The sequence below is a fragment of the Schistosoma mansoni genome, chromosome 3 (genome assembly GCF_000237925.1).
Source record: "Schistosoma mansoni strain Puerto Rico chromosome 3, complete genome".
NCBI classification, from domain to species: domain Eukaryota; kingdom Metazoa; phylum Platyhelminthes; class Trematoda; order Strigeidida; family Schistosomatidae; genus Schistosoma; species Schistosoma mansoni.
Window position 1 is genome coordinate 3,110,824 of NC_031497.1, and position 16,852 is coordinate 3,127,675.

Sequence of the window (16,852 nt, forward strand, 5' to 3'; positions counted from 1 at the left end):
ACCTGTTACCTAGAAAATAATATAACTAGTTACAAAGATATAAATCAACTTATTCGAATAAAGATTTTCTATAAGTTTCGCCTACTAATGATAAATATCTGAATTACTAAAATAATAACATTGCACCATTATTGATGGATCATGATGATTAATATGAGATCGCCAAATGCTCGTGTTGAAGTTTGTATGTTGTCTTTTTGTGATTTCTTGAACTATTGCTATAAAAAAACACAAACTTGGGTAGGCAAAGATGATTTGTATTCTAAACAGTTACAATAATGAATGATTCGGTGAAAATATGATTTTCTCAGCCGCTTATCTTTTCCTGATCTTTCAGCCTTTGATTAGTTTCCTTATGATGATCTGTTGTTTCCTTACATTCTTTCACATTAAACATTCCCTTTTCTAAGTATGACTATCAACCCGAGTTAGTTCGTAAGATAAAAGAAGCAATGCTCATTCATATTTTGCCTCACTCACTATGGTACTTACATTCTGTCCAAAGCTCAATATTTTCAGTATAAATAGTATATACAATGATAATTGTTCTAATGATAATGTGTTTTGGACTATATTATTAACAGTGTCATCATCAAAAATGATGAAGAATGACTGTAGACTAGTAGCTTTGATGAATATCATTTGACATCTTCAAGAAGAAAATAGTGTTATCAGAGCAACCCACTGAAATTACAACGTTGTACGTTACTTTAGGTTTGAACAGATGACATTTGAAGAAAAAAATTAAATCTTTCAGTTATTGGTGGTTAACACAACAATCTGCTCTCAGAATAAAAACGCATACCTACCCAGATTTTGCCTCAAAGTAAATTCACGAAGAGTAATACATGTGGCAATAAGTGAACCCGATTATGACTAACAGTTGAGAAACAATTTTTCATAATGCACATTAAATTAACGTGATATTATTACCTCTACTATTATTATTGCTACCCCAAGTACTGATAATTAGATTTAAAAGTTCGCTTGTTCAGTGTTACTCATCATCATTCAGAGATATAAAGCTTCTTAAATTGATGGTGAAAATTTATAGTTCAAGCAGATGCTTTCGGTAATGTTCTTTTCCCCACATGAGGTAAGTGATTATTCTGGACATAACGATGATGAAAGCGTCCCAATTAAATCATCTAGTTTAGAGAACACAACACAACCAGAATGTTGTTTTAAAGCTGAATATTATAGCTTATATCGGATACCTGGAATGCGGTTAGCAGTGGTATCTAGGATACGCGTTTCTTCATATTTGCGACTCCACGGTTGAATGCACCTTCATCCTAAAGTTAGTGTTCACAAAGACGGATCCAAATTCAGTCGAAATATAATTCGCGGGATAACTCGAACTATTACAAATTGAATGAATATTAAAGTGTTACATATGATACTAATGGTGCCATGGTTACCTATTCACTCACTACTACATTTGCAACATGAAAACAATGGTGGTAATGGTGCATAACATTTAAAATAAAATGAATCATATTTAGAATAATATAAGAAATATACTTGGTAGAATACAAAATTGGAAAATATATTTTCAGTGAACTGAATACAAACTACTTTTCGGTATGAGTAAACAATTAGCTTAACTGCCTGTTAATAATTAACATTTAACAGATGAAATTATTTATTACAAATCTATAAATCTATATTTAGAGGTTATCCATAATATGTTGATTGAAAGGGGTTATCCACAAGGATTCCTGAAGAAACACTTGCATTTAACAAATAAGAAAGTAAAGATATCAACAGCTGCGAAGAAACCACTCTTCCTGAAACTACGATTCAACGGCCATTTAGCTGATGATGTACTACGGGATAGACTGACTAAAGCAGTTAAGAGAACGTTTAATGCTGCCGACCTCTTTCTTTCTTACTCGACACGATCTATGGTGATTCCCCAACTAAAGGATAAGTTGCCTGGTTATGCCAATTCTATGTGTATCTATAAATTCAGCTGCTCCTGTGGAGAAAGCTATATTGGGCGCACTACCAGACAACTGAACCAAAGAGTTAGTGAACACCTCCCTTCGTGGTTAGGAAAAGGTATGGTCAAGTCGATACGGAGCTCGATTCTTTCACACTTGATTGATAGCGGTCACGAAGTTGACAGAAACCAGTCTTTTAAAGTTATTTATCGTATTCCTACTACTTTTCCTTATGGGGTTCGATCTCGTCTCCTACACATAGCAGAAGCTATAGGAATTCGATCCAACAACCCAAGTCTTTGTGTTCATAAGAAGTTTGTAACACCCTTATCCCTCCCTTGGCCTTACTAAGTAATTTTATTTTCCATACTCTTTCTTCGTTTATTTTTCTTCACCCCCCTATCAATTATTTACTTATAATTTTTCTAATATTCGCTTCCAATTATCTGAACACTTCTTATTACGTAATCTTATAATTTCTATGATTGTTATTTCAGTGTCTATATTTTTCTAATCATTGACCTATTTTCCTATTATGTATTATGTAACATTGATTCAAGCCTTTTATTATTCTTATCACAACTAGTACACCTGTCATTATACTATCAATTTGTACTTTACACTTATCATTAATTTTGATTATGTAATCTATTCCACTGTTATCATTGACTCATAAACTGCCTTGATTGGTTTAATAATTTCGTATATGCATATAAATATTACTGTATATTAGAGTAAAGCCTGATGAGGATCTAATCGAAAACAATATTGTTCGCTTATATATGTTGTTCTAAATCTATAAACTACTAAAATTGATATCAGCGATTATTTCACAAAATTTTCATTTTGTCGAATAAGAACCAATAAAAATTAATCATACTACTGTCAGTGTACTAGTTAATACAAAATTTAGGAACTGAATAATTTCATTTGGTGGGATTATTACACAAACACTTTCTATTTGAAAAATTGCATTTATTTTATAATACAATACTAATTCCTATGGCTTCTGTCTTCCCACGATCAACTTGTACTTTTAACTATCATGCTTGGTGACGTATTCTATTTCATTGTGATTATTGACTCAAATAGCCTTGATTGGTCTAAAATTTTCGTATATATATTCATGTATATTAGAGTAAAGCCTGATGACGATCTAATTGAAAACAATTGTTCGCTTACATGTATTGTTCTAAAGCGGTTACGTATTTACATAACATTCAACTGCAATAATATAACTTAGCTACCTAACAGACTACTGATAATTAATTAAAGGTAACAATAAAAATCATAAGAAAATTTACATTGAAGTTTATGAAGCATTATGTCCTAACAAGTAAATATTCACACTATTTTTTTCAGGTCACTTACCATAAAGACAACCAACCACACGAGACTTCCGTGTGAGGTTTGCTTACGTTACCGTCTTTAATTGTATAAACACTAATGAAGTGTTTCCATATCGTAAATCGGAACAACTTGTATGATGTAAGGAAATGGTATGTTCATATAGATAAAATTTAATGTGGCGCATATTAATGACTGTAATTGCAATTCTCACAGTAAACAGACTAGATACAGCGAAAACTCAAAAGTACCCAATCTTAGTGCACTAAAATTTGTTACAGATTATCTACTATATAAACATACTGTAATTTCACCATATAAACACGAGTAAAAATACACCAAACCAGCTTATTTTTGTAGGTGGGACATTGAAATATTTATCCACCACATCTCAAATCTTATATAAAACTTCCCCACCATAAGAAATTACAGAATTTTGACTGATTTTGTGGGATAGTTCGTGACTGATTTACAGAAGTCATACGGAAAAACTGATGAAATTGACCATGTTGAAAGTAACAGTTATTTATGATGACAATAGTTACAGATCTCACTGCATCACAGGTCGACTGGAATTAAAAATGCGAACCGTTAGATTTCATCTTAGTGATCGATATGTATTGTCCATACTGAGACCGGAAAGGGCGATACTATAATTTATGGACGAGCCAATCAGAAGTGTTCAAAGGATTTTCAGGTCGCGGCGCCAATCTCAGTACCTGATGCTCATATGCAATCGGTTCACAGAGGATTTCAGAGAAGACGTGACAATTAAGCGCCTACAATAAGTGGGATTACTAAGAAGTTCCTTTATGTGTAATTGCGGTAATCGAAAGACTTGTAGATCCTGTCTAGACTACCGTGATATTGTCCTTCGATGTAATATATGTTGGAGGAAAACGTCTGCTAGAATAGGAACTATTTTCGCTCGATCCAGATTGAGACTAAGGCAAATTATAATAATTGTTGCGAATTGTACAGTAAAAGCACCAATAACATTGGCTGCAATATTCGCAGATGTTACTGAAGCTTCGGCTGTTCAATGGTATTAGTATCGTGGGGATATATGGGTAATAAAAATGACACACTTAGACAACCGGAGTACACACAAACAATATTGAAGCCATGTAGTCGAGGCTGAGTTTTTGCGAACTTATCATGGCTCCAGAGACCGAGTATTATGGAGCCATATGGATGGATTCCTCTCCCTTATGTATTACGATTTCAGAACCTCTTTCTAACCTTGACAAATCTTTGGACCATGTAAAAGAAGTGTATTCACTTTAATTCATTGGTTTTGCATAATATATTTTTACTCCGTACTGTTCCCTGATTGGCTAGTATTCTCAAGGTCACCCGAGATTTGTTATGGACATGATAACAGATAGGGTTGTGGGTGCTTATTCCTTACGAGTTCCAAATTAGGGTCCGACAGAAGTCCAGTGGTCGATAGTTGTTTAGTCGTTATCAATTGATGAAAATCACATTCAAATAGTAAATCATATAATTTGCAATGATTTCTGAGTTGAATTTATCTTTCTTATTCTCGAAACAGTTTTGTTGCGCAGACCCATCGAATGGTCGATGCAGGCTACATGGTTGAGGTGGTCGTGATAGTCACAATCAATGATTCGAAAACTTCCGATAGTACAACTTAGAATTATTCACTTTTTACCTTCAACTTGTGCATTTTTTCATAAATACTTTTTCATAGTCTTCTCGAATTATATTCCCAAGGTTTATTCTTCCCTATTATCGCTGTTAATATTACTTCGATCTCTCTAGATATTTGTCTCGTTATGTCAATATGGTAAGGTTACAAATTAGACCAATAAACATCCCACAGGGTTTATGTCTCTCAGACATCTAATTATACCTATTTACTTAAATCTTAAAGTGTGAGTTTTAAAGATACGTTTCTTAGGTAATAAGAAAGCTACTGAATATGTACAGTTCTCAAACCAATATATGCGAATCTATTTCGACTTACACTTTTCATTAATCTTCATATCATCTACAGAACATAACTGTTTACAGATAACCGTAATTTATAATTCACCATCCAACCTCTACACGACTGACTCCACACTTACAGTTTTCTAGTATCCCTTTAGAGTGTAACGGGATGCCATGGATGGAACCAGTCCATCTGTTCTGTATGCTAGCTTCACTATTAACCCTTCAATAATTGACAAAGATATGCTTGCACCAGATTTTGCCTATTCAACATATTTACATCATTAGGATTTTAATAAATTTAAGTAGCTACACAGTTCGTGAGCTTTTAAATAAGGCTGGCCTCAAAAGTGATACATCCAAACATCTTTTTCCTTCTAATTTCAACTACAAAACCGTTAGATAATGTGGTATTCATGTCACAAATCAATCACTAGATGATCATTTAGTGGATGATCGTTTACTAGCACATACATTTTGCTAGATATGGATTAAAATCCTCCAACTCCTTTAGTGAGCAAAAAAGAGTAACTAACGAGTAATGAACTTCAGAGATTTAATTTACATGAAAATAACTATTAAAACTATTATATATATATATATATATATATATATATATATATATATATATATATGAAGCAAGCTTTAAAATAATGGAAAATGAAAGGCTATCGATTTCGGATCAACTATGAGTGAGAAGGGTTCAACTTGAATTTAGAAAGTTAGATTGGTTTCAGTGCAACAGAACAACGATACTGTCTTGAAAATAATAAAAAAATTGTAAATGTTTAGTTATTTACAAGCATAACATTTTAACATATGTCAGCGGCTTATTTTACTATCATTAACAATAGTAATAATCTACTGACTGTCTGATACACAGTACAAAGGAACTATAATACTAGTCATAAGTTAAAATTAGATTCAAACTTATGACTACTATACAAAAAGCATATGTCTAATAGATAACTGTTTAAGTTAAAGGTTAGAGTAGTCTTTGTATGATATAATTAAGAAATATGAGCTTGTTCTAGAACTGCTTCTGTGAACTGAGTTGTAGATGAAGAACCACCGATATCAGAAGTTAATGCTTTCTTAGACTTAATAATTTTAAGTAAAGCTGTTTCAATTTTATTAGCAAAACTTTCTAAATTGATATGACGTAATAAGTTTGCGCTGGCTAATAGAATTGCTGTTGGATTAGCCATGTTTTTGCCTGATGCCAAATTGAATGAATGTCTAGTGCCTGGTTCAAAAACTGCGAACTAAAAATACAAAGAAGAATAACATTTTAATATGAAATAAGTCACTGAAAATACTCGAATATTGTTATCCTCTAAGTTTTGAATTTATAATTAATATTGTTTAAAGAAATCCATTAAAATACTACTCATCATTAGCTTCATTTTCGAAATAATATAAAGAATATAAAATAAATATTGTAACCATTCTATTCTAATATTTGAATTTTTATTAATGATATATTTTTGCTAAAAGAAATACGCCCGTACAAAGTGAATTCCATATTCAATGCTTCAATAGGTAAATAAACAAATTGTAATGACTACTAACTAATATATTTATATAAAATGTATAGTCCATTCGATGAACTATGAATACACTGTCATCGCTCTTCTTCTATGACCATGCTTATCAATAAAGTCTAACAATAAAAGTAAATTAATCGAATAGCAAACCTTGAGTACATACAGATGTCTTATTTGAGTAAGTACGTTTTCTTGTATACGCACTATTTCACTTGTAGTTAAACTGAATCTTAATTTTCATCTCGAAAAGTCACATACTCCACAAAATCCCTAGCAAATGTAAACCGTTAAGTTCAAGCTCATAATAATAATCTTTACGTGCAATGCACCTCCTTATTTAACAAAATATCTTGATGGTTGAAAATAATTGAGTAGAACCCAAATGGTTCAACTTTTGTCGAGATTAAAATTGATTCCACAGATACTAGATAAATTTAGGTCAACAAATTATAATTATGTTGCTGAATAGATTGTATACAAGCCCTAAAGGATGTGTAAATTTACTTTCAGAGTGCCATATCATCACCATTTAAGAGTATAAAACATAGATAACAGCTTCGAAATATACTTCGAACTACCATGGGGACAAGCACCAATGAACCACATAAAATAAATAAGTATTTGAAACTCAAACTAACTTCATGACTATATGATACACCCGGTACAACCCCAGCACCACCGACCAGACCAGCAGCAAGATTATCAACAATGTTGCCATATAGGTTTGGCATAACCATCACATCAAATTGTTCAGGATTACTGACCAGTTGCATGCAACAATTATCTATAATCATTGAATTAAACTGAATATGTGGATAAAGTTTGGCCATATTTTGACAAGTCTCGAGAAATAAACCATCACTTAATTTCCTGAGTAAAAAATTAACAAAAAAATATTGAAAATACAGCAGCGATATATTTAATGGACCTTTATTTAGATAAATATTAAAATTAAAAAATAAGTACGTTTAAAAATGTATATCACAAGGGTGTGTTATCCACTAAACCCCGTTTGGCTAACTTTAGATTTCCATGTTTAATAACTGTAGTACCCCTCAGATCAACAGACTGAAACAAGTAGATCCTTTAAAAAACCTCTACCTTACCAATGTAGTCCACCGTAAGATTTTAGCTGACAAGACAGCGCATATGTGTCTTTGTAATACACAATGACCTAAATAAATACATAGGCTACTCATTCTCTCAAAATCCTTAAATCTGTGTGCACTACTGAATTGGATATTAAGTTTTATAAGCTCTTTTGAGGAAGTCTGTGTTCTTGTGTCCGTCTTGTCTAATTGTGAGGACTTAGAGTTAGCAGTCCACCTTTTGTTCGTAACGAGGAATAATAGTAATATATTTTAAAATATAACACTTATCACCTTATCTTTGTATATGAATTACAAACAACAAGGTATAAGTACACGTTTTGAACAGGGACCATTTAATATTGTCAAAACATTTGAAAGCAAATACATAAATATAAGTGAACACTTACATAATGTTAGCTTTATGAACAGCAGTAACTTTCCTACGCTTATTGCGCACAGCATAATCAAATGCAAATTTTGCGATTCGTTCAGAGTTACTTCGTGTTATGATTTTTAAGGACTCAATTACTCCCTTAACAGATTCATGTTCCAGTGATGAATACTCTCCTTCTATCTGCTCACGTATGATGACTAAATCAAGATTTTGATGAAAGCTTGGGATCCCCTTCAACGTACGAATATGAACAACATTGGCAAACAGATCCAAAGCTCGTCTATAACAAATAAATAAAACAATGAGAAATGCGATTTATCACCGAAGTAGGCACTCTCGAAAAGAAATAATTTAAATATAATACAATTACGGTGGTAATTGCTTTGCAAAAATGTATCACCTATCATATGAAATGTATAAATACTTATGAATGAAACTGCAAATATTCAGAACATTTTTACACGGAAACATTTTCTTTCTATTTCTTATTAGCATGTGTAGTCAGTATCGAGAACAAACCACTTTAAAACAATCATTTATTTTTTTTCAATAATTGCTTGGTGCAGAAGATAAAGAGAAAAAACTCATTTTCACTTCCACATGTTAACTTTGCTTAATTAACTACTACCAAATGCCTAAACAGCGACTTTTTAAATAAACGCACAAGTAATGATTAAAATATCGTGTATTTTATTAAACTATGGTATTCGTGTGGAGTCACAATGAAAAGCTAAATGAAAAGTATTTCTATGACTAATTTGTGATTTCCCAAGATATAAACAGAAATTTTAAACTGGCTAGAATGTTATTGCAAGCACCAAACTAACAAGATTAGTAATAACTACGATTATTTTCTGAAATATTTATTCATTGACATTAAGTAACTAGATATCTTAGCAAACGGCAAAAGCTGGATGGATTGCTTGTGGAGCTTTCAGGGATCACAATAACTTCAAAATCCTCAGCATGAGCTACAAATATCCTCCATCACTTCAAAATGACAATAACATCCTTTATTGATGTAAATTAAACCTCAAGAACTTCACCGACAAGAAGAACAAGTACATTACAACCGAAAACGACAACTTTTGAAGGACCAGCAAACCTACCTTGATGCTTGATGATAATGCAAACCTGGTATTTTTATTTAACTAACTACAAGAAATTCTTCAGAAATAATAGACATCAATAAGATTATAATATCTAATTGGTGCCAGAATTGATATAAAACTATCTACAGAAAAAAGAATCAAATTGTATTACATAAATAATGTATTCAAAAATTACGAGAAAGCTTCAGTTAAGTATCTTGAATTTAGTAAAACGATTCTCAAAATGAACAAGTATGGAAGGAAACCACTTTGTACACAATTCCTATTTATTTAACAAATTTTTATACTAAGTAATCCAACAAATAGTCGAGTTCATACTTAGGGCACCTTCTAGTCTAAATCGCCTTAAGGAATAAGACCGAATATTTTTCATCTTTCGGCAATCAGTACAGAAAATCACTTTACATAAAATATGATCATGAAAAAAGAAAGCTGTTGTCAATTTACTGTTAACAATAGAGGCATAAACATCAACATTGTAAACACGACAGAAAAAAGGATAAACTGTAAAAATATAGCTCTTAGTTGATCAGAAACAAAGACATACCTCATTCTTAGATTAAGTGCACTAGATCCCTGAGTTTCGACAGGTGTACGAACAATTCCTTTTAAAGCAACCTTGTTTTTTGTAACAGAGTTGACAGCATTATAGAGACCACCATTTGGATCTAAATTATCGCTAAATCTGAGGGGAAAAATCAAATATGCTACCAATCTATTTCTTACCCAAAGTTCACCTCCTCAAACTGAACAGGTACATTGAATTCTTTAAAAACTGACTTTACACAAACGAAGAGTTCTGGCCATACCCCATCACCGGGTAGGAGGGTAACAGTCTTCTTCTCCTCAGCATTTGACAAAGTACTCTGAATTGTACAAGAAATTAAAAACAATATCATGACGATGTTTAAAAGGACAAAGAATGCTTAACAACTAAGCCATCCAGTTTAAAGAAACCACACCAAAATCATCCACCTGCGCAACAAATTTTATTGACCATCTCAGAACACAGATTTTCAGCTTAAAACCCCTATTTTAAAAACGATTGGTATTTCTTCTTTTTTGATCAGTTTTCCTAGTCTTTACCCTTTTAAAGTTATAAAGCCTACTGTTTTTGCTTTCATTGAATTCAATTAAAAAATCAGGAAGAATATCAGATTTTAAGGTAGTTTTCATCTTGTACTTGTTAACCTGATAGTTCAATTATAAATTAATTCATTTTCCCAACAACCTTTAGTTTTTATAATACAAATTACTATCTTTTGAGCTATGGTTATGAAACCTTTTTATCAACAACCGTGTTGTTTTTCCATGGGGAAAAGCTGCATATACTATGGTAAGGCTAGAGGCTAATACTCTAAATTCCGAACAGATTTCACATTCGAAATATTTAAAAGGCTTAACAAGGCAGGATGCATTAGAATGTGCAAAAACACTGCTCAAACACCCGTGGCATTTCACTTATAAGTGTTCCCAAAAAGTTAAGAAACACAAGAGTGATCATAGAATCGAGGAGTAAGGATTTAGGTTCAAAAGTTCGCTTCCAATAAGTGAGAGAAAGTAGAGTAACACAATGACTCATTTCCTACTAAAGTTAGCGGAATCACTAATTCTTAAGATTTGTAGGTCAGGTAGTTGAACAACAGATTAAGGGACAAACAGGGCATAATTACAGAAGGTAATTTTCAAGCCTGGATAAGAAAAATATTTAATACTGAGAAATAGACAAACTGCAGTAAACTGGTGAGAATGTGTCTAAAGATCTGTCACTCACCACAAGAATGAAGAGAGTTGAACCAAAAACGACTCAATTTGGGTTTAAAAGTAGATTGATAAGTCCAACAGTAGTTGACTTTCAGGTAGCAAAAGGGGTTTAGAAGTGGACGAAGTCACTACTGATAGTCTTGAGCTAGCGCTGTTAACCACGAATAGTGGCCATTATGTGAACTCCAACCAGGTAGGCTGCACCTATAAACATAACTAAATCAAGCAGCCAACGACGCGTCTTAGTTTGGCCGCCCCTAGTTTCCTTCAAATCAACTGATTCGGTCGACATTTGAGCTGTGGTAGGATATACACAACATATCTTCTAGCCACTTCGGTCGACGAAAACTCATTAAGATCGACCGATTTATCTAGTACCATTCACCTAAACTCACTCGATCGTTCCATCGAACGCGAAGAATGATACGAAGACGTCTACGGTCAACAATCGTAGTGTTTCTTGACATCAGCGTCGCTTGCGATTCGATGGACAGGACTGTCCTCTGAGATTGCCTATTGAAGAAGGGTGTGCCTGGGAAGTTTATTAACATCTCGGAAGCCCTATATACAAACACTTTAGGTAGGATGAGGGTAAACAACTAACACTCTCCATCGCTTCATTCAGGTAGTGGGGATAGGCAGGGTTTCTCAATCTCATCATTCCTCTTCAACCTTGCCATCAACGGAGTTCTGGAAACAACTCTGTTGGATGTAGATAATGGTGGTGTGGATCTGTTGCCTCGAGAAACACTTCTCGACCTTGGGTATACGGACGATATTGTCTCACTGCCCCAGGCCACGTAATCCTCATTTAACTAGTTGGCAGTCAGTGTCCGTAGGTCTGGCATGTGCTTTGCAAAGTAATTCTACAAGACCGACAAGACCCTGCATTCACTTTGGGTAGTGAGCAGATAGAAATAGTTGAGTTCGTGTATCTAGGTAGCTGTGGAGGTGCTGGTGGAGTGAGTGATGAGATCAATTTATGTATGGCGAAAGCCAAAGCGCCTTGTGCCAATCTGGCCTATCTTTGGCGCCTTCTTGATGTTAGCCTAGCTGTAAAAAGTTGGATCTACAACGCGTCCGTAAGAACAGGTTTGCTCTACACCTGTGAAACCTGACCTCTCCGAGTTCAGAATGTTAGACAACTCTCTGTTTGAGTATCGCTGTCTCCGAAGAATTTCGGACATTCAGTGACAACGCCATGTTAGCAATGCAGAGGTTCGGCATCGTGTGTTCGGGCACAAAGATGATAATTCAGTTTGTATCACTATCTTAAACCATCGGCTTCAGTGGTTTGCAAATGTCTTACGAATTCGGTCCCAGAGAATTCCACTTCGGGCATTATTTGCCAACACTGTGACTGGTTGGAAAAAGCAGAGACGTGGACAAAGCACGAAATGGTGCAATGTCATGAAAGCTATACAGGACTGGCTTCTGTTGGTCCTTCATGACTCTCTGGTTGGGGTCCTAAAGATGGTGCAACACAGTGGCTTGAGACGTTATCAAACATGGATCATAATCAAAGCCAGTAGCGATACTGCTGTAACTTTCTTTTAACTTCTTCGATTAAAAATGTTCGTTCTGGTTGATTTTATTCCGAATAAACTGCTTCTCCGATTATTACTATTTCACTCTCATAAGCTAATTTCTATTTATTGTTTTTTTTATGACACTTTCTTTTTTCTATCTCTTGACAACATTCTTATTGAGAAGCGCATGAATATTTGGTGCCCCTCATTCCGATGTTTATGTATTCGAAGGAATCAAAATAAAAAGCGGTCAGTACTTAACAATCATAACACACTAGAGACTAGTGGCTGCTACAGGTTTTAGGACTCTCAAAAGGACACATAGAGCATCCGCTTACTGAAAAATTAAGACACAAGAACCTCAGCTTTTTTACCTTAGAAACTGGTTGGTTAGCCCATGACCCATCGATACAGTTGAAGATTACAGTTCGAAAGTCGAGATGGCTACAACTCAAGTAGTCTACATAACGACCGACTACTGATAAACTAAAACGTTCCATTTTTTAAAAAAGCTTAAAACAGGACTACATATAACGTCAGAGTCGTTGATACCTACGTGTGAAAAGCAATAACAACAGTAAAATGCCATGATTTATTTTGCGACTAGGAAGAAATGCTTGAAACAATAACTTAGCACAACACTATAATAGCAAATTTCTTTAATGAAGTAGAGAATATGCAAGTGCGAATTCTCAGGGTTGTAGTGATAGTTAGGTCGTTAAAGTTGCCATGACCTACGGTGTGTGAGCTGACAGGGACAAAATATGTGACAAATAAACCTGATCGTACATGCAAACTGATTGTTTTATATATTAATATTAGGAAAAAAACGGGAACATTGGATAATGATTGAATAACACAAAACCAAATATCACTTACTAGGTGAAATCGCTTAGCATGTTTAGTGAGGGACACAAATCCTGTTTTGTTAGCCTGGAATAGTATTATTAGACTACGATTCAACTACCAAGATTATTGATGTTAAACATCGGAACAACATTCTTATTAAATTTGTCGAAATACCAGATTTACGTTTTGACCTTGACCTGAATGACCTTCACCGTTTTAAGAAACGCGGAAATGCAAATATCTACGCTGAGTTTACATAGTAGCACGGGAGGTTCTTGCCACTTTGACCTTCGTACAGTGTATGTGATCTTATAACAAAAGAATATCAGTAGGACTGTGTTTTTGAGCTTCGACTGCAATTACATTTCATCACCGCTCAGCGTGATGTTTTCACACTCGCTAAGCAGAGGCAAACTACCGGAAATTTGGAAGCTGGCTCCCATCACACCAATTTTCAAAAGAGGTCGACTCAGCTAACCCTCAAGCTACCATTCGGTGGCCCTTCTCCCTATACCCTCTAAAGTTATGGAGTCCCTGATATGCGACGGTATACACGACTATTTATTATCCCTAAAGTTCTTCTCACCCCAACAACATGGTTTCAAGGAGGGTCACTATTGTATAACCAACCTGCTGGCTGCAGTGAACAGATGCACAACCATCCTTGATCGTAAGGAGGAGGTTGACGTTATTTGCCTTGATTTCTCAGAAGCTTTTGATAAGGCCAACCGTATATGTCTAATCAACATGCTTAAACGATTGGGCATCAAACCACATCTAATTACCTGGCTCGCTTCATATCTAAAAAATCAACATTTTAGGTCAGGGTTAACTTCACTTTTTCTCAGGCTATGGAATGTCTTAGTGGAGTCCCCCAGGGCTCAATACTAAGACTTCTCTTCTTGACTTATACAAACGATCTCCCACAACAAGTATCGTCTGACTCATTGCTTTTTGCTGATGATGTGAAACTTTAGAGATAGATACGCAACCTAGAGGATATACTGGCACTTCAGGAGGATCTGACTTGAATTCGAAAAAGCGCAGACGACAACGGACTTACCTTCAACACTTCAAAGTGTAAAAAACTCCATCTGAGACATGTTGCAGACTACAGTTACAACTTAGGAAACTCCTCTCTAGAAGTTTCCGAACTCGAAGAAGATTTAGGTGAGTTGGTACCCCACGACCTGAAGTCATACGCTAACTGTGACAAAAACGCTTTTCAAGAAAACCTTGCACTGGTGACATTGAAGCGTATTTTTAGCCAGTTTGACGGCAGAACTTTTCACCTAAACTTCAACAGTTTTATTCTTCTTCATTTAGAGTACGGAAACATAGTATTTCCTACCTCACTCCAAAAGGATAAAGACACTCTGGAACGTATCCAATATCGAGCCGCGAAATCAGTTCGGGGACTCAAATTCAAACCTTATAAAGAGCACCTTCAATCACTTAACCTTTACCCGTTAGAGTATAGGCGTCTTAGAGGTGACCTTATAATGGCTCACAGTATCCTTAACAATTCTGGTCATCCCTTTAAACATCCACTTAAGCTAAGTCATAATACCAGCCTAAGGGGTAATACCCAAAAACTGGAGACCCAACATTGCAGAACGGACTGTAGACACAATTTCTACTCCTTAAGAGTTGTCAAATGCTGGAATTCGCTGACAACTGAGCTAGTCCAAGCGATTTCCCAGGAGTCCTTCAAGAAGCAACTTGACCTATTCTTAAGAACTAAGGATAACATATTATTTCGATCTACCAAATTCTTTTTTTCCTCTATTATCGTTAATATACCTAGGTTTTTGCCTGGAGGTATTGTTGATCCACTGCCAAAAGACTTTTTAAAATTGGCAGTAACAATTAGAGTGCGAATATGAGCTTAACTGAAGGCACGGGGGTTTGGATTAGTAATCCATATCAGTTCAACCCTTTGTGTCAAGCATCTCTTTTGACAACTAATCTGTTTATAATTCGCACATAGCGTCGACTCTGTGTATAACAAAATGGGTTTTTCTTAACAATATTCACTGCTTTCTTCAGTTGAATTTTCAAGTATTTCGTAGGAAGATACTCATATACCAGTATTGTTAAATTCTCCAGTATTTGATTCCTCTTGAACACATTCGTTAGATCGCGTATCTAGAATCGACCAACTCAATTTAAAAAGGCATGAATTTAAACGTTCAGTGAAACAGAATGATTATTTTGAGAACCCCTGTAAAATGCACCTCTTGATAATACTGTCACTTCCTGAATTATTCCCGTTTCGTATGACCACTTCCGTCTAGGATTTGTGTAATCATATTTTCAAAGTTCACAGTCTCCTTTGATGAAACACCCTTTATACGACTTTGATTAAGACCAGATATTATAATCTAGTTTCGTTTTTATATGATACCGGACTTTTCACAATGTGTTCTCCGATCTCAACAGTTAATTGAAAACACCTCTTATTTAAGTGGTTTCTTACAAAAATGGATTTAACTTTGCATTATTAGAAATAATCCTGCTGATTCTTAGTTACTTGACAGATGTATTTCTGTACCACAGTTTGGCGTCCAGTACATTACTTTGTGTCAGAATATCTTTTCACGTTATGGTGGTCAGGGAAAAATGCAAAATCACTTTATATTTTGAGGTAATCTGTTATTATTAACTTAAGAACGTGCACATATTCCTCATATAATACGTGTTTCCGTATCATCGCCGATTATGAGTGACTCAAAAAGCACTTTATCCCGTCCAGAACCCTATTAAGAAGAATACAGTTGCTTTTCCTAATCGAATAAATCTTGTTTTCGTTGAGTGTCTCTACGTTCATAACAAATATCTGAATTTCGTGTGACACATTCAGTCAACTTCTATTTTAACTACATAGGATTTAATTGGGTTAACAGATCCGGAGGTGACCAAAACCATAGTATTTGATTATAAGACTTAACGACGGAGATCTGTATTGTCTGAGACGGACGAACTTCAAATCTAGTCTATAACGCCCCTCTCGACTAAAGACATAAGTGTTTGAGTCTCTTGATTTTGTTCCCTGTACCTTAAGTGGAAAACGAGTTATTAATCCTGTGTACTCTACATCAATCATCACACGGCAGGAAAGAAATGACGGAGTCCGAAGATATATTCAAAAAATATTCGACATGACGTGGACTGTTTAACTTAAGATGACTGGTTGCTGTGAAGGCCACGTAGCACGGTACGCGAATGTTGATCTATGAAGTCGACATTCAAAAAGACGACAGGTGGTAATAATACACTAGAAAAGGAATATGTCGACTCCCTCTTCTGCTTACTTA

At 34.7% G+C, this 16,852-nt stretch overlaps 1 protein-coding gene across 1 annotated transcript; it reads right to left on the reverse strand.

The window, feature by feature from the left end:
* Positions 1-5,789: 5,789 nt before the first annotated feature.
* Smp_018680 (putative isocitrate dehydrogenase) lies at positions 5,790-10,569 on the reverse strand (the record flags this gene model as incomplete). Its single annotated transcript, XM_018798906.1, has 6 exons — positions 5,790-6,514; positions 7,435-7,666; positions 8,295-8,561; positions 9,941-10,078; positions 10,120-10,259; positions 10,480-10,569. The coding sequence occupies 6 exons, from the start codon at positions 10,567-10,569 to the stop codon at positions 6,260-6,262; spliced, it is 1,122 nt and encodes a 373-aa protein (XP_018650749.1). The 3' UTR covers positions 5,790-6,259.
* Between the last annotated feature and the right edge of the window lie 6,283 nt (positions 10,570-16,852).